Source organism: Microcaecilia unicolor, chromosome 6 (genome assembly GCF_901765095.1).
Source record: "Microcaecilia unicolor chromosome 6, aMicUni1.1, whole genome shotgun sequence".
Classification (NCBI taxonomy): domain Eukaryota; kingdom Metazoa; phylum Chordata; class Amphibia; order Gymnophiona; family Siphonopidae; genus Microcaecilia; species Microcaecilia unicolor.
The window spans coordinates 312941607-312966213 of record NC_044036.1 but is presented as its reverse complement, the minus strand read 5'-3'; the positions used below and the strand labels follow the sequence as shown (position 1 = coordinate 312966213).

General features: G+C 45.2%; 1 protein-coding gene across 3 annotated transcripts in view; it reads left to right on the top strand.

Moving 5' to 3' along the window:
- Positions 1-24607, top strand: part of MGAT5B (alpha-1,6-mannosylglycoprotein 6-beta-N-acetylglucosaminyltransferase B) — a 316097-nt gene that overhangs the window by 23746 nt on the left and 267744 nt on the right. For all 3 annotated transcript variants that reach the window (XM_030208153.1, XM_030208154.1, XM_030208155.1), the window contains exon 2: positions 5460-5572. In XM_030208153.1, coding sequence (XP_030064013.1) covers positions 5460-5572 — 113 coding nt within the window. The remainder of the gene's footprint in view (positions 1-5459; positions 5573-24607) is intronic.

Below are 24607 nucleotides of genomic sequence, written 5' to 3'. Positions count from 1 at the left end.
TGGGCCTGGCTCTGCCTTTCTGCAGTCCACTGCAACCAACAACAACTGTTCCAGGGACCTGCATACTGCTGTCTGGGTGCTGGGTATGACATTTGAGGCTGGCATACAGGCTGGCAAAAAAGGTTTGTATTTTAATATTTTTAGTGTGGGAGGTGGTTGGCGACCACTGGGGGAGTAAGGGGAGGTCATCCCCCATTCCCTCCGGTGGTCATCTGGTCAGTTGGGGCACCTTTTTGAGGCTTGGTCGTGAAAATAAAAGGACCAAGTAAACCCGGCGAAATACTGCTTATCGCCGGGTTTTATTTTTCCATTATCCGCGAAAGCCGGCCATCTGGTAGCCACGCCCAAGCCTGCCCATGTCCCGCCTTCGCTTCGCCGCCAACACGCCCCTTTGAACTTTCGCCGGCGAGGCGAAGGGAAAGCGGCGAAGCTATCACAAATGTAGCTTTCGAATATATGCTTTTCGTCGCTTTTGCGAAATTGCCAGCCATATCCCGATTTGTGTCGGGAAATAGCCGGCGATTACTTTCGATTATAAGCTGGCTTGTCACATGTCCAAACAAAAGTGTGAGCTCACATTATAAATATCAGCCTAAAATTTATGAACAGAAGAACAGGCACTGTTTTGTGGCCACACTTTTGTTTTTGTTTGGATACATGCACTTCCCTTCAGTCTTTTAAAAGTCAAAAACTGGCATAAATCTTCTCTGCTAACCCTTTTTATGCTGTCCTGGACCTGATGAAAAATTTCTTGCATTGTGCATGCAACAAAAGCCATTGCACTGCACAGAATACTTTAATGCACTCATTACCGTACATTTTTAATAGAGATTGTGACCATCAGGCTTATTTTTGAAAGAGGGCGGCACCCATCTTTCGACACAAATCGGGAGATGGGCGTCCTTCTCTCAGGATCGCCCAAATCGGCATAATCGAAAGCCGATTTTGGGCGTCCCCAGCTGCTTCCCATTGCGGGGACGACCAAAGTTCTCGGGGGCGTGTCGGAGGCATAGCGAAGGCAGGACTGGGGTGTGCCTAACAGATGGGCATCCTCGAGCGATAATGGGAAAAAGGAGGGTGTCCCTGATGAGCACTTAGCCGACTTTACTTGGTCCATTTTTTGGTACGACCAAGCCTCAAAAAGGTGCCCGAACTCACCAGATGACCACCGGAGGGAATCGGGGATGACCTCCCCTGACTCCCCCAGTGGTGACTAAGTCCCTCCCACCCTGAAAAAAACAACTTTAAAAACTTTTTTTGCCAGCCTCAATATCATACTCGGGTCCATCGCAGCAGTATGCAGGTCCCTGGGGGGGGGGGGGGGGGGGGGGAGGTGTGTGTGTGGCAGCAGAGGCATAGCAAAGGCGCCTAACACCTGGATGTCCTTCACCCATACTAAAAAAAAAAAAGACGTCCCTGACGAGCACTTGGACTTGTGTTTTTTAAAGGTTGTAGACGGCAATTTATTTAAGGTTGTAGACGGCTTTTATACATGCGGCTTGTCTTTGGTATGCACAGAGCAGCCACGCATAACTCTTGGCTGCTCTGCACTGGCTTCCCCTCCTTAGGAAGGAAATTATGTGCAAATGAGCTAACAGTGAGCAGCTCATTTGCATGTGATTTTCTTCATGCATGCCCGTTCCTTTCCGAATCGTTAAGGGATCGGTAAGGGAAGGGCTTTTTCCGTTCAGTTAGTGCATCAGTTAGTCCACTGCGGTGCCCCCTAGGGTGCCCAGTTGGTGTCCTGGCATGTCAGGGGGACCAGTGCACTAGAAATGCTGGCTCCTCCCATGACCAAATGAGTTGGATTTGGTCATTTTTGAGATGGGCGTCCTCGGTTTCCATTATCGCCAAAAACCGGGGACGACCATCTCTAAGGTCGACCATCTCAACACTTAGGTCGACCATCTCTAAGGTCGACCTAAATGTTGAGATTTGGGCGTCCCCGACCTTGTTATTGAAACAAAAGATAGACGCCCATCTTGTTTCGATAATACGGACTTCCCCGCCCCTTCGCAGGGATGTTCTGCGATGATGCTCGGCGCCCCGTTCAATTGGAAGAGCTGCTCATCAGAGATGTGTGTGTGTGTGAGAGAGAGAGCTGCCTGTTTTACAGTGTGAACATTGAGAATTATTAATGTTTTTGAAAGAAAGGTGCAGGAAAAGTTTATGTGATAGCTTCATTTGAAATTTGGGGGCCCTTTTACAAAGGCGCACTGAAAAATGGCCTATGGCAGTGTAGACGTGTGTTTTGGGCACACACTGAATCATTTTTCAGCGCACCGGTAAAAAATGCCTTTTTAATTTTTTTTGCTGAAAATTGACGTGCGGCAAAATGAAAATTGCCGCATGTCCATTTTGGGTCTGAGACCTTACTGCCAGCCATTGACCTAGCATTAAAGGTTCACATGGTAACTGGGTGGTAATGACCTACGCGCGTCAAATGCCATTTGGTGCATGTCCCATATGTGCGTCCAAAAATAAAAATGATTTTTCAGACGCGCGTATCGGACGCCACAAATGAAATTACTGCAAGAGCCATGCGGTAGCTGGGCGGTAACTCCATTTTGGCACACGTTGGACATGCCTAGACGCTTATGCACTGTAGTAAAAGGGCCCCTTGGTTAATTTTGAAGAATATTGAATTTAGTGGCAAGAAAAGTTTAATTTGGAAATTTTGGTAAGCAGATATTGTAGAAAGCAGGGAATAGAAAGTAGAGATTTTACAGTGTGAAGGATATAGCTGGATGTAGGGTAGAATCTTTTTGTGAGTGAAGCTGATTTATTAAGGTTGGAATGGAAAGACAAGCAAGACTATTCAAAAGTAGTATACAGATCATTTTAAACCTGATTCTTTTATCTATCTCCGAGTTTGAGGGAGGTTTTAAAATAGGGATAGAACAAACCTCACTATTCCTATATTAAACACCGGATCTTTTAGACCGTCTTTTACAAAAGTGCGCTAGCATTTTTAGCACTCAATTCACATGTGGTAACGCTAAGATGACCGTAGGAATATAATGGGTGTCTTAGTGTTTAGCGCAGGCTAATTTTTAATGTGCACTAAAAATGCTAGCATGCCTTTGGAAAAGGGGCCTTAAGGTTGGGGATCAGATTAAGAATTAGTGAGAGAGATTTTTTTCTTTTAATACCACTCTGAGAAAAGCTTCCTTCACGGGAGAATTCAATATTGGTGAAGTCTATATTTATAATATCAAAGGGTAATTGGATTAGCTGTGATTAAAAGCATCTTACTAACAATTATAGATATCTATTTATTTATTTATTTTCAGTATTTATATACTGCTTAAAACTTAAGCGGTTTACAATTTTCTTTTTCAGATATCAGTACTTTCCCTAACGGGCTCACGATCTTCTATTTGAAGAAATCAGTTTCAAAAGGGGCCCTGCGCTAGCAGCAGTGGCTGGTTTTGTCACACAGCAGGGCCCCTTTTACCACAGGGGGTGAAAATAGCCCAAAATGAAATGGCTGTGCAGTAAATTATCACTTGCTGCTTGACCATTTATTTGGGGAGTGGGGGGGGGGGGGGGCGGGCACTTACCGCCACCCACTGAGATGGTGGTAAGGGCTCCCGTGCTAACCTGGTGGTAACCAGGCAAGCTAGTGCTGCAAATAGTGCACACTGGGGGCGGAACTACCACCGGTATCTGCATTGGGCCTGCGGTAATTCCAGGTTGCCTCGCGGCAGATAAAGATAAGACTGTGTTTTATGCAGTCTGATATGTCCCGTTAAGTGTTGAATATTGGCACTTAACCACTTAAACTAACTCATCAAGCAGCATTAGGGTTTTAGGTTACATTATTTGGCCCTTAACAAGACTGAAATGGCCTTAACGCAACCTGACTGAAATTACCACAGCGATATTTAAGTTGCCGCAGGTTAAATGCATGTTTTGCATCTCATTACTATGCAAATACCCTAACATTGAACCTGCAAAGAGGTGGGATAATGTGGGCTACAAATGCAATAAATAAATAAATAAACATGACTTGAGGTGATACACTGCAAGACATGTTAGGGCCCTAAAATAATGAAAAAAATAACCCGGGGATCTTGTGCTGGGGGGGGGGGGGGGCATTCTCAGCCAGGGAGGTCTGATGCTGGGGGGTCTTGTACCCGTGGGGGGCACTGCTCTGCTGGTTCAGGAGCATTGGGCCATGGTAATAGCACTGCTTGTGAGGTGGCTCGTGAACAGCATTATTCTTTTAAAAAGGGATCGAGCAACCTGCGGTACTGAAATTCTCTGCAGGTTACTGAATCTGACGGTGAATCAAGGTCCAGTAAAAGGTGATCTTTTATCACACCTTTATGAATGTCCCCCCTTAAGGTATTTACTGCTGATACTGTATTTTACAATGATTGCTAATCTTTTACAGTAACTATTTTAATTGATTTTAACTAGCTTTATCATTATATTTAATATAATAAAAAGCTTTTAACTGATAACAACTTTGTCATCTTCATTCCAAAAGTTATTCAGCAATGACATTTATAATAATTTAATTATCTCTTTACATTATTCAATATTAGAAATTATTTTCTATTATTTTTTAATATGAAGTAATTCATCCATTTTCCAAGAAACTTTGCCTGAGGTATATATTGGCCACTGTGACACCTATTTTAAAAATATGGCAATTATAAGGTCAGCTCTTGGAGGGTGGGTCTGTTATATTAATCTGAATCATTCTAGGAGTGAAATTTGTTGGGGATAGGGCTTCCTGTAGGGCCTTGGTATTCACTCTCAGCCCTCAAGGGCCACCATGGGCCAAGCTTTAACAATATCCCTAATGAATATGCATGAGAGCAATTTGTATGCCTAATGCCACCATTGTATGCAAATCTTTCTCATGCATATTCATTAATAATATGCTAAAAAATCTGGCTGTTGGGTGGCCCTCAAGGACTGTGAGTGAAGGTCACTGCTGCAGAGTGTGGCCTTTGAGACTAGCAGTGGCGTAGGAAGGGGGGGGGGCGGTGAGGCGGTCCGCCCCGGGTGCACCCCCCTGGGGGGGGGGGGGGTGTCTGCTCCGCTGGTTCCCTGCTTCCTCTGCCCCGGAACAGGTTACTTCCTGTTCCGGGGCAGAGAGAGCAGGGAACCAGTGGAGCTGATGTAGCTCCCAGCAATGTGCAGTCGGGGTGGATTGGCCCTCCCGCCTTCCGATGTAAGTATGCGCTCCGGGGGGGGGGGGGGTGCGCTCCAGAAGGGGGGGGGGGTGCACCTTGCTGCTCCCGGGGGGGGGGGGTGCGCAGCGGCGACCCACCCGGGGTGTCAGCTGCCCTCGCTACGGCACTGGAGACTAGGCAGCCAATGACTGAATGTGTCCTTAGGGGTTTGGGGAACACATGTGAAACCAAGTTGAGCTCTGTTTGGAATGCTGTGCTACTCTGATTGCTTAGCATTGAATATGCTCTTGTTTTTTTTTTTCTCTCCAGGATATTTCTGCTTGGGATTGGCTTTTTCACCCTTTGCTTCTTAATGACATCCCTTGGAGGACAATTTTCAGCCACACACTTTGGTGACTCTCCTTTCACTGCCAGAACAGAAGGTAATTGCACATCTTGGGGTATTTCTTTATTCCTTTTGGTTATTGTTAAGGAATTCCTTTAAGTGGAGGCTAATGGTGAAACTGGAGCTGGAAGAGCAAGGAAGGATGACATTGAGGAAGGTTATTGATTCTGATGAAAACATATGAGGGTTTTAGACTTCATCAATTTAACAATAGTCTTGTACTAATAACTATTATTCATAGAGCACTGTCAGTGTGCAAAGCATTGCATAGCCTACATGTATGGTTAGATGGTCCCTTTCCATGGGAGCTGGCAGCCCTTTAAAGTCAGGAAGTTTAGATGACTTTGTCAAAGTCAAATGGCAAGCTGAACTGGGATACAGTCATAGATTTTCAGGTTTTATAGCTTCAATGTGACTATATTGATTTGGCTGTTATTGTAGCTTATTGAGGGGCCACAATGCAAGGAAGCCAAGATTAACATGGCACCCCTATGTCATCTGTCAGATGGGAATTCCTGCTGAGGCTCATGGCGCCTAGAAGGTATTCTGGAGGAGGGGTGCAGGGTTTGATATTGAAGAGGTGAATGAATCAGGTCAGCCATCTTCCTTGCCCTCCTACGGCACAGAGCAGTCACCCTTTCAGTACAACTTCTTAGAACACTTTACTGTAATGAATCAAGGACTTGATAACCTTTATGCAGTACTTATTTTGTTTAATTATAATCTTTGTAGACTGCCTAGTTTGTTTGATCATGATTTTTTATACTGTGTTGATTTTTTTTATACTTTGTTGATCGTTTTGCTATTTGGTTTTTGTATTACTAAACATTTTATTTGTGGCAGCCAAGAGAAGTGGGTACTTTAAGCAAAACTGGAGAAGCATCATAAGCATAGTGAAGCTTAGTGCTTTGAAGGTGTGATCACGTGTGTTTGCATGGGGAGGAGGTGATGACACTCTCAGCAGGTAGTCTCAAAGGCAATGTGAGTCATAAGAGGTGGTGCTATAGCAGTTAGCCTAGGTGGGCTTTTGAAAAAGTTTGGACAAGTTCCTGGAGGAAAAGTCCTTAAACTGATGGAGGGAAAGCTAATACTTACCTATGGGGTCTGTAACGTGGAATCTTGCTACTCTTTAGGATTCCGTGAGGTACTTGTGACCTGGAATAGCTACTTTTAGAAGCATGATACTGGGCTGGATGAACTTTCAGACTGACTCAGTATGGCTATTCTTATGTTCTAACTGGGAGGTGGGTAGTTGTAGGATATATGCTGTGTACAGGACCATACCAAGCTACAATGTTGTTCAAAGTACTAGGTCAAAGTACTTAAGTAAAAGTAAATGTATATTTTAATACTTAAGTAAAAGTAAAAAATACAGTGAAGAACACATTAAAAAATTTACTTAAGTAAAAGAAGTTATTGCCTAATATAATACTTTTTGAGTAAAAAGTAAAGGTAGCGCAACTACTGTTAATGTTTTTATCCCAACAACTTTATTGCTCTACAGTTCAATCCACTTTGCTTTTAATAAAACTACATTTTTGAAAATGACTCACTCAAGCGAAATGTGCTTGTGATTCATTAATCCAGCACAGCTAAAACCATTCAACAACTGCACTAGCAGAAAGTGGGTTGTTCAGTCTGAAAGAAAGTTCCTTCAGATCAGGCCAGGTCACAGTTTTACTGATGTCCTCTGACTGGGTCTGCAGGTTATCATCAAGGGAATCTCTGAAACACTTGAGTTCCATACAGCAAAGAATACTTTATCATCATTATTGACATTATCATCAGCATTAGAAGTAGTGCTGTCTAATTCATCACTTGCATCTTCATCTTTATCTTCATTATCATCGTCATGCTGTCCAATTACAAAGAAGGCTTTCACAAATTTGGAATCATTGTCTACTGTTCTAATGATGGCCCTCTCTGAATATTTTTGAGAACTGATGCAAGTCAAATGTGTGGGAACCCTTCAATCTTAAGGCCAGACAAGCAGACTTCCTCTGTAGAGATTCTTATCAATCCAGTGGACAGTTACTCCAATGTAAAATTTCCCATGGGATGATGAGTGGTCTGTTGTGGTAGAGACATATGTCTGTTCACCATGAATTACTACCAGCTTCAGCTTCCTGTCCACTTTAAAGTGACACAACTCTTCACTGATCTGTTTGTCTGGAGGCTAGTAACCAGTTCAACAAGCACAGACAATTCCACTGTTCTTATAGGTTGTACTCGCTGAACAGCAAAATTTAAGATGAGATGACCACTGTTTATGTGACAAGATTTGCAATAGCAAAATCCTGTTCCCAGTTTTGCTGTTTCATTTGGTTTACTGAGGAATCGACATTTACATCTCCCTTCCATTTTTACTTTTTACTTTTATCTGCAAGCATCAGATGTAACTGAGTAAAAGTAGTAAAAATCAGCAAAGTTATTACTTCAGTAAAAGTAACAAATTTTTCCTTTAGTTTTTTACAAGTAAAAGTAACAAAACATTTATTTAAGTACAATAACTAGTTACATTTACTTAGTTACTATAGAACACTGCCAAGCTACAGTTGTGCCATGTGCAACTTGTCCACTGGCATCTCCCTGCACAAAAGCAAGCTAAGCTGTCTGGATGGAGCAGCATGGCTGGCTGGAATCTACAGCTAAAAAGAGAACTGATGGGCAGATGATTGAAAGCCCCGCGCTGTTCCAAATAGCACTCTAAAAATAGCGCCAGAACAGTGCAGGACTTTACCGCCCCTATGATCAGAGATAACAGCATGCAAATTTAAGCACGCTATTCTCTCTGATCATAGGGTAAATGTGCGGGAGGATTGTGCCTGAGCATGCGCTCTGGCACAATCCTGCCACACTTGTTTGACAGGTCTAGGCTGTCAAAAGCCCAGACCTGTCAAACACAGGGGCTGGAGGTCCATGGGACCACCAGACACCAAGTACCCCTACCCTGAACCAAGCAACACAGGGGGCTGGAGGTCTGGTGGGCATCCAGTCCCCCTGATCCCCCTGACACACATTGGGGGGGGGGGTTTGAGATTCGGTGGGTCTCCATCCCCTTTTACCCCCCTAGGGCTTCCTCAAATAGAGCCCTGGTGGCTCAGTGAGTCACGAATCAAACCCTCCCGGTCCCCCGACCCAAGTTTTGGGAGGCTGGAGATCCGGTGGGATTCAAGCCCCCCCTAGCCCCCACTGTCATCCCTTCAGATGGAACCCTGGTGGCCCAGTAGGCCGCGAGTCAATTCCCTCCAACCTGGTGGTCTAGCAGCCCTTCTCCACCCCCTACCTTCATTGGAGGAGAGAGGTGACCTCCCACCTCTTCCATCGGTGCCACCTCGAAAATGGCAGCACCCAGCCCTGCCCATTTTTGAGGCGGGTACCGATGGAAGAGGAGGGAGGCCACCTCTCTCCTCCAGTGAAGGTAGGGGGTGTAGAAGGTGCACTAAGACAGCCATGTTGGGTTGGGATTGACTCGCTGCTCACAGGGCCACCAGGGTTCCATTCATGTGAGGTGATGCCAGAGGAGGTTAGGGGGGGTTGAGAGTCAGGGGGACTGGAAGTTCACTGGACCTCCAGCCCCCATGTTGCTGGGGGGGGGGTGTGTTGGGTCAGTGCTTCTGGTGGGGAGGAGTGTGGCCTGATGCATTGAGGGGAATGGGGGTCTGCTAGCATTCAAATGCATGCTGGACAGGGTTCACCATTCTTCCCTAATAGTCTGCAAATCCTAAAACAGCTCCAAGCTGGCGTAGGATTTGCCGTGGCCAACTAGCCAATGTTTGGCGCACTAGTTGCTGATCATTGGGGAGGAATAGGTTTAGCATGCATTTGCATCTACTTGTGCTAAGAGCCCTGTTTTGCATGCATTTGCATGCTAGTTGCGTTCAGAGCCTGTGAGCGCACTGTTTCATGTGCTCGGGGGCTCTGATCATGGGGCGGTGGCAAACGAAGGCGCTAGTATGGTGCTAACTGCGTCTAGCACCTGTGTTTGCTTCTGATCATCCGCCCATGAATTAGCCAGGTGGGATGGAAGGAGCTTGTGCTGTGACTCTCCACAGCTCTTCCTCAGGACCAGCCCAATCATTAGGAAAGACTAGGCAGCTACCATGGACAGCAGTTTCTTGAGTTCAGCAAAGGGCAGCTCCAGTTCTAACAGCCACGCAAATTCAAAGAACCAACAGCGCATACTTTAACCTGCATTTTTATAAGATGTTTGTGTAATGATCATGACTGTTGACTTTTAATTATTAAAATCTTGGGAAGGCTGTAGGTTAGAGGCCTGAAATAAACTTCCTGAGCCCCTACGTCTTGCCCCATCCTTGGCCACCTTTAAATCTAGACTGAAAGCCCACCTCTTTAACATTGCTTTTGACTCGTAACCACTTGTAACCACTCGCCTCCACCTACCCTCCTCTCTTCCTTCCCGTTCACATTAATTGATTTGATTTGCTTACTTTATTTATTTTTTGTCTATTAGATTGTAAGCTCTTGGAGCAGGGACTGTCTTTCTTCTATGTTTGTGCAGCGCTGCGTACGCCTTGTAGAACTATAGAAATGCTAAATAGTAGTAGTAGTAATTGGGGGAGGGGATGAAAGACTGAAGGTTTATCTAAGGCACCCTCTACCTTTGCACTGGTTCTGATCTTTCTCCTCCTCATGGATGACACCATGAGCATATTTGTGTATCATGAGATGAGCAACAGGAAGTACTGGCTCCATGACCATGGCACTTTGAGCATGTCTCTGTTGCCAGCATTGTGGAAGAAGAGGAAGTGTGATGGGGAGCAACACCACAGCTGGACCTGTTATTAGCTTGTAAGTCAGGGTTGGAGGGGTAAGGTAAGGATAAGGGTGGAGGAACAGGCAGGCACAAAAGTGAAGAATTAGCCTAGGGCACCCAGTACCCTTGCACCAGTGCAAAGCAACCAAGATACAAAGTGCATCCTCCAGTGAGTCCCCTTTTCTCCTATTTTTGATCCTTTATAATCTGAGCCAATGAGGGGAAATTCCTGTCAAGGCTAATAGGGGCTGGAGAGTAAGGATAAGCAGCCCATGGCTGGCAGAGTTGTTGCCTGTTATTCAGTGATTCCAGGCAAGTAAATGAATGGGGGGGGGGGGGGGGGTTGGATCTCACCTGTGCTACAGCCCCAGGACCACTTGGAGGCCAGGCCCGAGGGAATTTTGTCCCCCCCCCCTCTCAGTGGCCCTGAACATCCAACTCAAAACCAGCTATTTTGGGGGGTGTTCTGGGGGCAAAGTAAGCATGTGACTGATTAAGTATCGATATTTAGCACTTAACCGGCCAAGGCAGCTGCATAAATATGACCGCATACAAATCAGTTTTGTTTTTATGTGGTTTGTTTATGTGCTGAATATTGCACTTAACCAGCTATAATTTCACCGGCTCCATAAACCTGGCTATTCAATGCCAGAGCCCAGATGTGATCCAACATTTGGGAGGAGTGGCCTAGTGGTTAGGGTGGTGGACTCTGGTCCTGGGGAACTGGGGAACTGAGTTCGATTCCCATTTCAGGCACGGGCAGCTCCTTGTGACTCTGGGCAAGTCACTTAACCCTCCATTGCCCCATGTAAGCCGCATTGAGCCTGCCATGAGTGGGAAAGTGCGGGGTACAAATGTAACAAAAATAAAATAAAAACAAAAATAAAACATTGAATTTCCGGATATAATGTCAGGGGCAGTCAGCAAGCACTGAGTGCTGCCGGCTGAATATCAACCCCAAAATATGTTTTCCCTGCTCATTTTCATTTGGTAATAACATGCAACAAAGAAGAATATATCATTGACATTTCCTATGGCACTGCAAATGACAGCCCATCCTCACTGGAGGGCAGCTGCTGAAAAGAGGAAGAGGGGTACAGACCTGCTGGGAATGAGGAGATTGAGGCAGAGCAGAGCAGTCAGCTTATTTGTCTTCATGTTGCACAGAAAACCCACCTTCCCACTGTTTTGACACAGATTCTTAGAACTTTTTCCTATCATAAAGGCAGAATGCTGAAATATATTATAAAGTTATGACTCTTGTACACTGTGATAACCCTGAGCGAGAGTCAAGGGTGGGCCTGTTTGTTTTTGTTACATATGTATCCCACGCTTTCCCACTCATGGCAGGCTCAATGCGGCTTACATATTGTATACAGGTACTTAGTACTTATTTGTACCTGGGGCAATGGAGGGTTAAGTGACTTGCCCAGAGTCACAAGGAGCTGCCTGTGCCTGCAGTGGGAATCAAACCCAGTTCCCCAGGACCAAAGTCCACCACTCTAACCACTAGGCCACTCGATGTGGCAGCGCAGGCTTCTGTTTCTGTGAGTCTGATGTCCTGACGTCAGACTCACAGAAACAGAAGCCTGCGCGGCTGCAAGGGCAGGCTTCTACATGGAATGTTGCTAGTGGAATAGCAACATTAACATTCCATGTAGAATATCAAATAGTAGCAACAGAATCTCAATAGTAGCAACATTCCATGTAGAATCTCAAATAGTAGCAACATTCCATGTTGTTACATTTGTACCCTGTGCTTTCCCACTCATGGCAGGCTCAATGCGGCTTACATGGGGCAATGGAGGGTTAAGTGACTTGCCCAGAGTCACAAGGAGCTGCCTGTGCCTGAAGTGGGAATTGAACTCAGTTCCTCAGTTCCCCAGGACCAAATCCACCACCTTAACCACTAGGCCACTCCTCCACTGTTGCTACTATTTGAGATTCTACATGGAATGTTGCTATTCCACTAGCAACATTCCATGTAGAAGTCGGCCCTTGCAGATCAGCAATGTGGCCGCGCAGGCTTCTACATGGAATGTTGCTAGTGGAATAGCAGCAACATCAGCAACATTCCATCTAGAATCTCCAATAGTAGCAACATTCCATGTAGAATCTCCAGTAGTATCTATTTTATTTTTGTTACATTTGTACCCCGTGCTTTCCCACTCATGGCAGGCTCAATGCGGCTTCCACGGGGCAATGGAGGGTTAAGTGACTTGCCCAGAGTCACAAGGAGCTGCCTGTGCCTGAAGTGGGAATCAAACTCAGTTCCTCAGTTCCCCAGGACCAAAGTCCACCACCCTAACCACTAGGCCACTCCTCCACTCCATGCCTCTGAAATAACACAGCCAGACAAAGGAATATAAATGAAAACAAATGTTTGTTTAATTGAGTCCTGAGGCCTGTTGTGTCATAGGACCAAGAATACAAGGTAAAATGCCTCTGTAGTTCAAGAAACACAGTCTTAAGCAGGCCTCTGGCTGACAGGCCCAAAACACTACGGTTTGTGGGGCTGCCACGCCTAAGGTTACCATATGTCCGGATTTACCTGGACATGTCCTCTTTTTGAGGACATGTCCGGGCGTCTGGACGGGTTTTGCCAGTCCGCCCGTTTGTCCGGATTTCTGGACAAACGGGCGGGCGTATCCTAGCCTCCCCTTACTTACTATCTACTGCCCTGGTGGTCTAGTGACCTCTTCGGGGCAGGAAAGAGCCCCCTCTTTCCTGCCCGGAGCGCTGCCCTTGCCCTGCATCCTGTTGCTGTGACAGTCTCGGGATTCAAAATGGCCACCGAGAGTTAAAGTGAGGTCGCTTTTTGGGATTTGCTGTTAACCTGGTGGTCCGTATACTATCCAGGACTGATTCTACCCGGATGAGATGAAAGACCATATTTGCTTTCAAGCAAAAAGTCTCAGTGCACATGGACCTCAGCTAATTAAAACTGAAATTAAAAGCCACAGTGCTTTTACAGTGGCTGACTTTACACCACATTTGGAGAGACAGCTGATATCATAACTCCACAGAGAAGCTAATTATTAAGGAACTTATCATCCCAAATTTACAGACTTAAATTCCTTCTAAACTTTTGCATCAAAAGCATTTTTTTTGAGCATTCGATTCGATTCAAACACGCGTGGGATAAACATAAAGGAATCCTGTTCAGAAGGAATGGATCCTAAGGAGCTTAGCCGAGATTGGGTGGCAGAGCCAGCCGGTGGTGGAAGGCGAGGATAGTGCTGGGCAGACTTATACAGTCTGTGCCAGAGCCAGTGGTGGGAGGCGGGGCTGGTGGTTGGGAGGCGGGGATAGTGCTGGGCAGACTTATACGGTCTGTGCCCTGAAGAGGACAGGTACAAATCAAAGTAGGGTATACACAAAAAGTAGCACATATGAGTTTGTCTTGTTGGGCAGACTGGATGGACCATGCAGGTCTTTTTCTGCCGTCATTTACTATGTTACCATATAAACTACTATGCAAGATCATAACTGCATTTCTTGCAATCACATTACAGGAAAAAAAACCCCCAAAGAATAGGAAGAGTAGGTGTCTCCTCCACCCAGACCATCTTACAATCCCTTGCAGTCTAGTGGGATAGTCAGGGCAGGAGTGATCCCCAGTCGTTCTAGCCCATGTCAGCTCTAAAAATTCAATGTGTTCTAGCAACCATATTGAATGTGTTTCAATGAACTCACTATGCTGGGCATCTGTGTGACCTGCTTCATTGAGAAGAAGGATCCTGCCATGAATTCTCCTCCTCCATCAGGTTGGGATGTGAGTGGTTACTGCTGATAATAGTGAACTATGAAGAAGCAAGAACCACACTCTGTAATACATTGAATAAGCTGGAATGGCTTTCATCATAAATATAATTAGAAACTGTCATTCTAGGCGCAGCCTTATGATTGAGCAGGACCTAAGGGAATTGTAGAGCCCTTCATATTTCAAAATGTGGCGTTCTGAAGACCCAGGGACTGGGAAGCTGGCCTGTCTACACACACAAGCCTTTTTTAAGGTGGTTCCTGTTGGCGAGTTCTCTTTCTACCTATAAATGTCTTATTTTCTAAACATCCTAGTCAGTGGTGTTCCTAGGGGGGGGGGGCGGTGGGTGCGGTTCGCCCCGGGTGCACGCTGCGGGGGGGGGGGGGGGGGTGCCGCGCGCACCTGTCCTCCGTTGTTCCATGCTTCTTCTCTGCCCCGAACAACGGAGGACAGGCGCGCGAGGCACCCCCCCCCGTGGCGTGCACCCGGCGGGGGGGGTTCCTTCGCGGGGGTGTCCTTTCGCCGGGGGGGGGGTCTGCGCTGCATCGGGGGGGGGGGGGGGTGCTGCACCCGGGGGGTGGGGCGCATCAGCGATCCGCCCCGGGTGCCAGCCCCCCCAGGAACGCCACTGATCCTAGTATTTCTAGAGATTGTACTGCGTCAACACTGCCTGTGTCCTTTTACCAATCATCTGTCAGTCCCAGAGTCTGCACAGTGGTCACTGCCTATCCTATGCCTCTTCCTCTTATCATCTATCAATTTCCGACACTGTATCGACCTCTGTGGACTCACCACTAATAGTCTATGGTCTGTTCAGGCAGCAATGAATGACCTCTGCCTCAGTCCATTACCTCGTAAATACTTACTTTCAGGGACAGCAATGCAATCACACAAATAGACAAACAAAGTGATTTTTGTTCATTTAGTGTTGGTGTATAGGCAAAGAACAGCCATTATTCTCTGCCATGAAAAGGCATTATTTGGCTAGTAAAAGACTCATTTCATCTCTGACCCTGCTGACTTAGATGGAAAAGCTTCTCTCCTCTGCTCCAGCACTTCACTTAATCAAATGAAAAGGTCTGGAATTATAGCTGTGATTTTTTTTTTTTTTAAAGAATCAGACACTGGAAAGCAAGGAAAATTTGTTGCCACAGACTTTCTTGGTCTGAAAAACTGGACTTTATGGACTACTAGTAAAAAAAGCCCATTTCTGGATCAAATGAAACGGGTGCTAGCAAGGTTTTCCTCCCCAACACCCCCTCCCTCCCTACCCACCGGTTCGTTGTTCTGAAGCCACTGACGCCATAGGTCCGCACCTCGTGAACGCAACACACCTTCATCAGCTTCTTGGTTGTGAAGCCACTGACGCTATTGCTCCACCCTCGACGTCATCACGTTTGATGCGAGGGCGGGGCCCAGTGACATGGTGCTTTCGGTGGCTTCACCACCATGAACCCTTCATTACGGAAGTGACGTCCGTGTCCTCAGAACGTTGAGGGTGAGTTTTATTATATTAGATAGTTGGGTTAATGCAATACATATGTGATGCTGCAACATGGAGTGATACAGAGGCGTTATAGTATTCTTGGTCTCATTTACCATCTCTTTCCTAATAATTCCTAGCATCTTGTTTGCGTTTTTGGCCACCGCCGCACACTGGGTAGAAGATTTCAGTATATTGTCTATGATAATACCTAGATCTTTTTCTTGAATGCTCACCCCCCAAGGTGGACCCTAGCATCAGGTAATTATAATTTGGATTGTTCTTCCCAATCTACATCACTTTGCATTTGTCCACATTAAATTTCATCTGCCATTTTGATGCCCAGTCTTCCAATATCCTATGGTCTTCCTGCAATTTTTCACAGTCCACATGTGTTGTAACAACTTTTAATAGTTTTGTGTCATCTGCAAATTTAATCACCTCTCTTGTCATTCCAATTTCCATATCATTTATTAATATGTTACATAGATCCCTGCAACACTCCTCTATTTAACTTCTTCCACTGAGAGAAATGGTCATTTAACCCTACCCTCTGCTTTCTGTCCAATAACCAGTTCCTAATCCACAACAGAAGATTGCCTCCTATCCCATGGCTCTTTAATTTTCTCAGGATTCTCTCATGAAGAACTTTGCAAAAAACTTTCTGAAAATCTAGATGCACTACATCAACCAGCTCACTTTTATCCACATGTTTATTCATGTCGTCAAAGAAATGAAGCAAATTGGTGAGGCAAGACTTCCCTTGGCTGAACCCATGCTGACTCTGTCCCATTAAACCATGTTTGTTTGTTTATTTATTTATTTATTGTATTTGTATCCCACGTTTTCCCACCTTTTTGCAGGCTCAATGTGGCTTACAATATATCATGGATACTGGAAAAGGAAAAAGATATACATTTGGTTTTACAGAAGGAATTTGGGTTACATGGTCATGAAATACAAGATAGTGGCTTTACAGAAGACATTGACAGACATTAGGAGTACTAGATGGCGGTATTACAGAAGATATTATCAGAAATTAAAGTACAAGATACAGGTGTGGTAGGAACGTTAAAAACAATAGACGTATGACGACGTTACTAGGTGTATTTGGGGATTTTACGTAATTATTCTTTGTGGTATATCTTATCAAAGAGATGAGTCTTCAGTAGTTTACGGAAGTTGGTCAGTCCATAGGTCGTTTTCAGATAGCGTGGTAGCGCGTTCCAGAGTTGCGTGCTCATGTAAGTGAAGGTGGAGGTGTGTGTTAATTTGTATTTCATACCTTTGCAGTTGGGGAAATGAAGATTAAGGAATGTTCGAGAAGATTTTTTTGCATTCCTGGGTGGCAGGTCTAATAGGTTTATTACGTGTTCCGTAATTTTATTCTTTATAATAGTTTCCAATATTTTGCCCAGCACTGTATCAGGCTTACTGGTCTGTAATATCCCAGATCAACCTGGAACACCCCGGAACCCTTTTTAAAAATTGGTGTCCTATTGACCACCCTCCAATCTTCAGGTAGTACAGACGACTTTAATGACAGGTTACAGATTACTAAACAAAAAAAAACAGCACCACGGGCCTTTAAAAATGGAACACAGTTCTTTAATGAATGAGCCTTGACAAAAAGACCCGACACGGGCCGTGTTTCGGTGACTAGCACCTGCGTCAGGGGTCACAGTGATGACGTGGAAAACTTGGGGAATAACTCGAATATATTCCTCTACAATATATTATTCCTTACCCCACGTCTCATGTAGTAAAAGCTACAAAGCACCAAGGCACTTTCACTTTCTGATACAGAAAGTGAAAGTGCCTTGGTGCTTTGTAGCTTTTACTACATGAGACGTGGGGTAAGGAATAATATATTGTAGAGGAATATATTCGAGTTATTCCCCAAGTTTTCCACGTCATCACTGTGACCCCTGACGCAGGTGCTAGTCACCGAAACACGGCCCGTGTCGGGTCTTTTTGTCAAGGCTCATTCATTAAAGAACTGTGTTCCATTTTTAAAGGCCCGTGGTGCTGTTTTTTTTGTTTGGACTTTAGTTTGTACTTTGTTCCCTCTCTTTTGTTACATCCAGGTTACAGATTACTAACAGCAGATCAGCAATTTCATGTCTGAGTTCTTTCAGTACCCTTGGATGCATGCCATCCTGTCCTGAATTACTACTTTTTAATTTGTCGATTTGGCTCAGTAGGTCTTTGGAAGGGTTTTTTATGCCTGTGGCGATAATTGACCCTTGTTAAGTCCCTTCCTCCTGGTAAGTTTTAAAGGGTGGAAGTGAGGGCACTGAAGCTTTTTTCCTTTCAAATTTATTGTACTCCACAAGTGGTATTGATTATAAAGTACTCTAAGCTTGTCTTTTGAGAGAGTATTTTGAGTGAATATTTATGAAGACTCTTTTGTCCTCTTTATTTATTGAATATATTGGTTTGCCTTCTGAAGATGTGCCAGTCTCTGGGCTCTTTTCGCTGGTATCTTAATACTTCTGGTAATCTTTGTTCTGTTCCTGACAAGACCAAGGCAGACTCCTTGCTATGGAATGAAGTCCCTACAAACATCTGCAAGTCTTGTTCTGAGACTACACCAGGTATAAGAAAGATCACTTTCTAAGACATTTCCATGCATTGAGCAGCACTTTATATTCAGAAAATTAATCGCCAAGTATACGGGTAAATACATGCAAGCACAGCCCATATACACATTGGTTTACTTGCTGTTTGATGAGGCAGTCTCAAGGATGGGGTGGAGGAGGGATTGCACTTGCACATACACCTTTGAAAATGTGAGCGTATGTACATAATTGAACCCAGAAAATTTGCATGCCCCCCCCTCCAAAGCAGGTGTAAATGTAAACAATATTCAACCTCAGTAGTCAATGTTTGATTTAAATACTGACTGGCATATTTATTTTATCTCTACCAATTCAGTGTTAGTGTCCGGATAGTGATTGATGCTGAATATTCAGGTGATACGGCCACTGGTACTTAGCCAGGTATAGGAGATACTCAGACCAGTACCTGGCTATGTCACCACAGCAATTATCCCCAGATTCTATATAGTGTCCCTAGATTTAGGAACCAAAATCGGCGTGGATTTTATAACACCACGCATAACTTAATTGGCTTAACAAGCTCAAGAAACGTCAGACCGCACAGAACACAGCAACGAGACTGATCTTTGGTAAATCAAAATTCGAATCTGCCAAGCCCCTTCGTGAAAAATTACACTGGCTCCCCATTAAGGAACATATTGCCTTCAAGGTCTGCACCTTGATTCACAGGATTATTTATGGAGAAGTTCCCGGATACATGCTAAATCTAATTGACCTACCACCCAGGAACAGCTCCAGTTTTTCCCGATCCTACCTAAATCTACATTACCCAGGTTGCAACGACCTTAAATACAAGTCTACCTACGCATCCAGCTTCTCCTTCATAGGAACACAGCTATGGAATGCACTACCCAAAATCTTAAAATCAACTCAGAACCATCTAAATTTCAGGAAATTATTGAAGACCACCATGTTTAAGAAGGCTTACCTTCCTGACCCAACCTAACTTACCTCTACTTTGATCCATGGACCTTATCATCTTTTTCATTTTTACTATCTTTGTTGTCCTATTTGATACCTATATGTTTACTATTTTACTATTACATTGTTTAATTGTATTTTTCTGAACTGTAGCCTGCCTACGGTCTTGTGTAAGCCACACTGAGCCTACAACTAGTGGGAAAATGTGGGGTATAAATGTGTTAAATAAATAAATAAATAAATAATGAGCACTGATAACAGCACTTAACAAGCAATTCTGAGCACTAATTGGCATTGATTACAATTTAGTTGCATAACTTGCTAAGCATATTCTGTAATGATGTGCCCCGAACTTCTAATATGCAGATGCAAAAAGGGGCATGGTTATAGGCAGGAAAATGGGCATTTCATTGGCGTTCCAAAATTTAGGTTCATAGTTATAGAATATGGCTCAGTGAACCTAAATCTACGTGCAGAGGTTTACACCAAGTTTTCATTGGCATAAATGGATGTGTGCAGATATCAGCGCTGAAATATCTACTAATCATATTCTATAATTGGCGCCTAAATCTAGGTGCCGATTATAGAATACGCTTAGAGGGGCATAATCGAACGGCGCTGGCCATCTCCAGGGCCGGCTCCACAAGTGGGCGGAGCCAACTGTATTTTTGAAAAAGATGGCCGGACATATTTTTTTTGATAATACGGTTGAGGCCGGCCAAATGTCAGAGATGGATGGGTTTGAGATGGCCGGCATTGGTTTTTGCCCATAATGGAAACCGAAGCCGGTGATCTCAAATCCGGTCAAATCCAAGGCATTTGGCTGTGGGAGGGGCTAGGATTCGTAGTGCACTGGTCCCCCTCACATGCCAGGACACCAACCGGGCACCCTATGGGGCACTTCTAAAAAGTAAAAAAAAAAAAATTAAAATAGCTCCCAGGTGCATAGCTCCCTTTCCTTGGGTGCTGAGCCCCCAACCCCCTCCAAAACCTACTCCCCACAACTATACACCACTACCATAGCCCTAAGGGGTGAAGGGGGCACCTAGATGTGGGTACAGTGGGTTTCGGGTGGGTTTTGAAGGGCTCCCATTTTCCACCACAAATGTAACAAGTAGGGGGGAATGGGCCTAGGTCCACCTGCCAAGTCCACCCGATGCGACCTCGGGTGGAGGGGGGGCCCGGCGACTTCGGGTGGGGGGCCGGGGCGTGACGCGACCTCAGGTGGGGGGGCCCGGGGGCGGTCTTGTCCCGGGCCCGGCCCCGGCTCTCGGCGGCCCTGACCTGGAATGCCCTCCTGCGGAAGGTGGTGGAAATGCAAACGGTAACGGAATTAAAAAATGCATAGGATAAACACAAAGGAATCCTGTTTAGAAGGAACGGATCCAAAGACGTTTAGCAGAGATTAGGTAGTAACACCGGGAAACAAAGCCAGTACTGGGCAGAGTTCTACAGTATGTGCCCTGATTGTGGCTGAACAGACTTGAATGGGCTGGAATGGAGCTTTTCAGGGGCTTCGAAGACAACTTCAGAAATTTTAGAACAAGGCCAGTGTCGGGCAGACTTCTACGGTCTGTGCCCTGAAAACGACAAGAACAAATCAAGATCGGGTATACATAAGAAGTATCACATACCCTATGTAATGAGTTGATTTTGTTGGGCAGACAGGATGGACCATAGTGGTCTTTATCTGCTGCCATCTACTATGTTACTATACTGTGTTACTAAAAGGAGGATGCATACATGAGAAATAAGGAATTTTACAAATCAGGCTTGACTGAAGGAGAAAGGAAGAAGATGCAGGAAAGTAAGTAAAAACTATTTGGAACTGAAGCAGCAGAACTATTCTAAATTTTTTTAATTCAAAATGGACAGCAGGCTGCTCGGCATCCCAAAGCTGCTTTAGCTACAAATCACTTTACTATTCTGCCTTCCCTATTCAGACGTTTCCATGCTGCCTTTTCCAATAGCTCCTGTGTTATCTTGAGTGGAGCCTTGGGCATACTATCCATCATCTTGCCTATCCAGTCCTTGCAGCCTTGTTGTTCAAGAAGAAATACAGAATTTACAAAGAATCAGCTTGCTCTGTGGTATGTGTTTGTCTGATGCCAGAATCTCCCTCCTGCCATAGGGTTGGGGAGCCCAGCCTGTAGAAGTTCACATTCAGCAGGGAAAAGATACTTCACAATCGATTGCTGGCTCCTCCTTTCATGACAGAACTCTTTCCCCTGAGATTTAACACCTTGAAGACTCACTCTCCAGACAGCAGACACCTGTATTCCACCTAATGAAAAATCCAGCCCAGTTTCAGCAAAATGTCATCTTTGTTGTTCTGTTGTTACCAGTTCAATCATGTTTTCTGGCATAGTTTTCAAACTTCCTTAGTAACCATTTCTTTTATGTTTTTAACACTGCCTTCTTCCTTTTCATTTCAAGGATCTACATCATTATTTTGGATATTAGGCCAGAGGTTTATAATCCCTTCTGCAGTAGGAATATTCTCAACGACTGCAAGTCTCAGAAGTGTGAACATCTCTGGGTTCTTCCAAATATTCCAGACTCATTGTTAACTAACAAGATCTTAGGTTCTTAATAACCTATGTTCCTAGGTTCTGCGCTGCTTAATTAGAGTTATTCCGATTGGCCAAAAGCCATCGTAGGTCAATTATCAATTTACTTTCAACTGCTTCAGTTTTTACATGGCACCTTGCTCATGGTGGCCTACAATCAAATTTACAGCATAAAAGCAAACAACACATTAGCATGCAGAGTAATAGCAATTAATTCATACCTCCCCACCCGAAGTCGCCGGGCCCCCCTCCACCCGCTGCCGGGCCCTCCGAACTAACCTGAAGCGCCTTCACGTTCGCATCGCAGCAAGCAGCAGCAGCATCAGCAGGGCAGACCTCTCCTTCCTTCCGTGCCCCTCCCTCGCGGACGTTACATCAGGCGAGGGCGGGACACGGAAGGAAGGAGTGGCCTGCCCTGCTGCTGCTGCTTGTTGCGATGCGAACGTGAAGGTGCTTCAGGTTAGTTCTGGGAGCTACGGAGGGCGGGCCGGACTGCAGCGGCGCCGGGCCTGGGGACTTTTGTCCCTCCTGTCCCCCCCTCTCGGCGGCCCTGTTCCAGGTATCTACCACGCTCTGAAAGAAAAAAATACTTCCTGATATTATTCCTGAGTTAGCCCCTCCTTCAACCTCAATTTGTGTCCTGTAGTTCTACTGCCTTCCCATCTCCGTAAAAAGCACCAAAAATTAGACAATGGGAAAAATCTGTGCTCAGCGCTATTCAATAAAGGGCGCTCTGGGATGATAACCGGCAATCATCTGCTGAATATTGCCGGATAGCCGGTTAAGTACCATTTAACCAGCCATGAACCGGGAATGATGCCTAACTTTAGGCATGCTATTTGTACCAAATGAAATTTCATACGATTCTCCTAAAATAACCTTCTTTTTGAATCAGCATCTTCAGGTTCATTTCAAACTTTAGTATTGAAGATATATTTTATAGTCAGTGGCATTCCTAGGGCGGCTGACACCTGGGGTGGATCGCTGATGCGCCCCCCCCCCCCCCCCCGGTGAAATGACACCTTCCCCCCTCCCCGGTGAAATGACACCCCCCCGGGTGCATTTTTACCTGCTGGGGGGGGGGGGGGGGGGTGCCGCGCGCCTGTCAGCGTCGCTCGTTCCATGCTCCCTCTGCTCTGGAACAGGAAGTAACCTGTTCCAGGGCAGAGGGAGCACGGAACGAGCGGCACCGACAGGCGCATGGCGCCCCCCCTAGGAACGCCACTGTTTACAGTATCACTTAGCTTTAAGCGGCTTTAAGCAGCGATTTTTCTCTCAATTCAAACCTCTGCCACTAGGCAAAGGCATGGCCACTAGGCATATTCTATAAACTGTGCCTAAATCTAGGCACTGTTTACAGAATACGTCTAGGCGGAAATATTTTCAGCGCCAATTTTTCAGGTGCCATATATAGAGTCTGGTCCGAAGTGCTGCTGCAGTAACCAGAAGCAGGATCCACATGTTCATCTGAATGTTAACGCACGACCTGCAGTACGAAATACTGAGAACACCCTTTCTTGATGTAATGTTAGTTCTGGGTTTTGCCAGGAGTTAAAATCCTGCATTGTCGTGCTTTAAACCCAAACCTTAATGCACTTTAGTAAAAGGACCTCGTTAGTTAAAGAATTACCTTCCCTGTTTAAACAAAAGAAAAAAAGTCTGTCTCAATGAAAAAACATCCACAATTTGCAAATGTACTTTTACATAATACAAAGCAGGTCGTCATTTCTAGTTTCTCCAGCATTAGATATGGTCTAGCACTGCTTTCCACCCCCAACGGGGTTTCATGTGACTTGACTTCAAACACTTTAAAAGGTCCCTTTGTAATAGTATTTTGGCAACACTGAGCCAGGCAGCAACACCACCTCAACAGCTGAGCTTTTTGTGGTTTGAATTCTTTCCACAGTTCCTGGGTTTATTGGCTGTGTTTGAGTCATTACCATTGCTGATATTTTGATAAAGCTTCCCTGTCTCAGCCTTGCAGGAGGCATTTAAAAGTTCTGAGCTGTTAAAATGAGGTCTTGTGGGTCTGGTGTAATAAGGGTATACTGAAAATCTGTATTTAAAAATTTAACACATCTAATCTAACCTATACATTTATAACATGCCTTATCTCAAAGCAGTCCAAAGCGGTTCACACAGTTTACTGGACAAAACACACCAATTATTTACAAAGCTTATACCTTACCTTCCAAATAGTTAAGAGAGGTTTTCAAATGCCTACATAACAAACAATAAGCGGATTGAAATCTAATCTAAACCATTCTAAACCCTAATGGCCTGAAATTGAACAGTGGAAGATTAGCTTGTAATAAACACCCTTCATAGGAGGGAAGGTAAGCAAGGATGAACTCCAGTAGCTGGAACTTTGGGACTGGAGAAGTTCACCATTTCTGTGGATAGCGGCATTTCTGTGGAGTGGAGGAGTGGCCTAGCGGTTAGAGCACTGGTCTTGAAATCCAAAGGTGGCTGGTTCAGATCCCACTGCTGCTCCTTGTGATCCTGGGCAAGTCATAACATAGTAACATAGTAGATGACAGCAGAAAAAGACCTGCATGATCCATCCAGTCTGCCCAACAAGATAAACTCATATGTGTATACCTTACCTTGATTTGTACCTGCCTTTTTCAGGGCACAGACCGTACAAGTCTGCCCAGCAGTATTTCCCGCCTCCCAACCACCAGTCCCGCCTCCCATCACCGGCTCTGGCACAGACTGTATAAGTCTGCCCTCCACTATCCTCGCCTCCCAACCACCAACCTCTCTTCCCCCACCTGCTCCGCCACCCAATTTTGGCTAAGCTTCTGAGGATCCATTCCTACTGCACAGGATTCCTTTATGCTTATCCCATGCATGTTTGAATTCCGTTACCATTTTCATCTCCACCACCTCCCGCGGGAGGGCATTCCAAGCATCCACCACCCTCTCCGTGAAAAA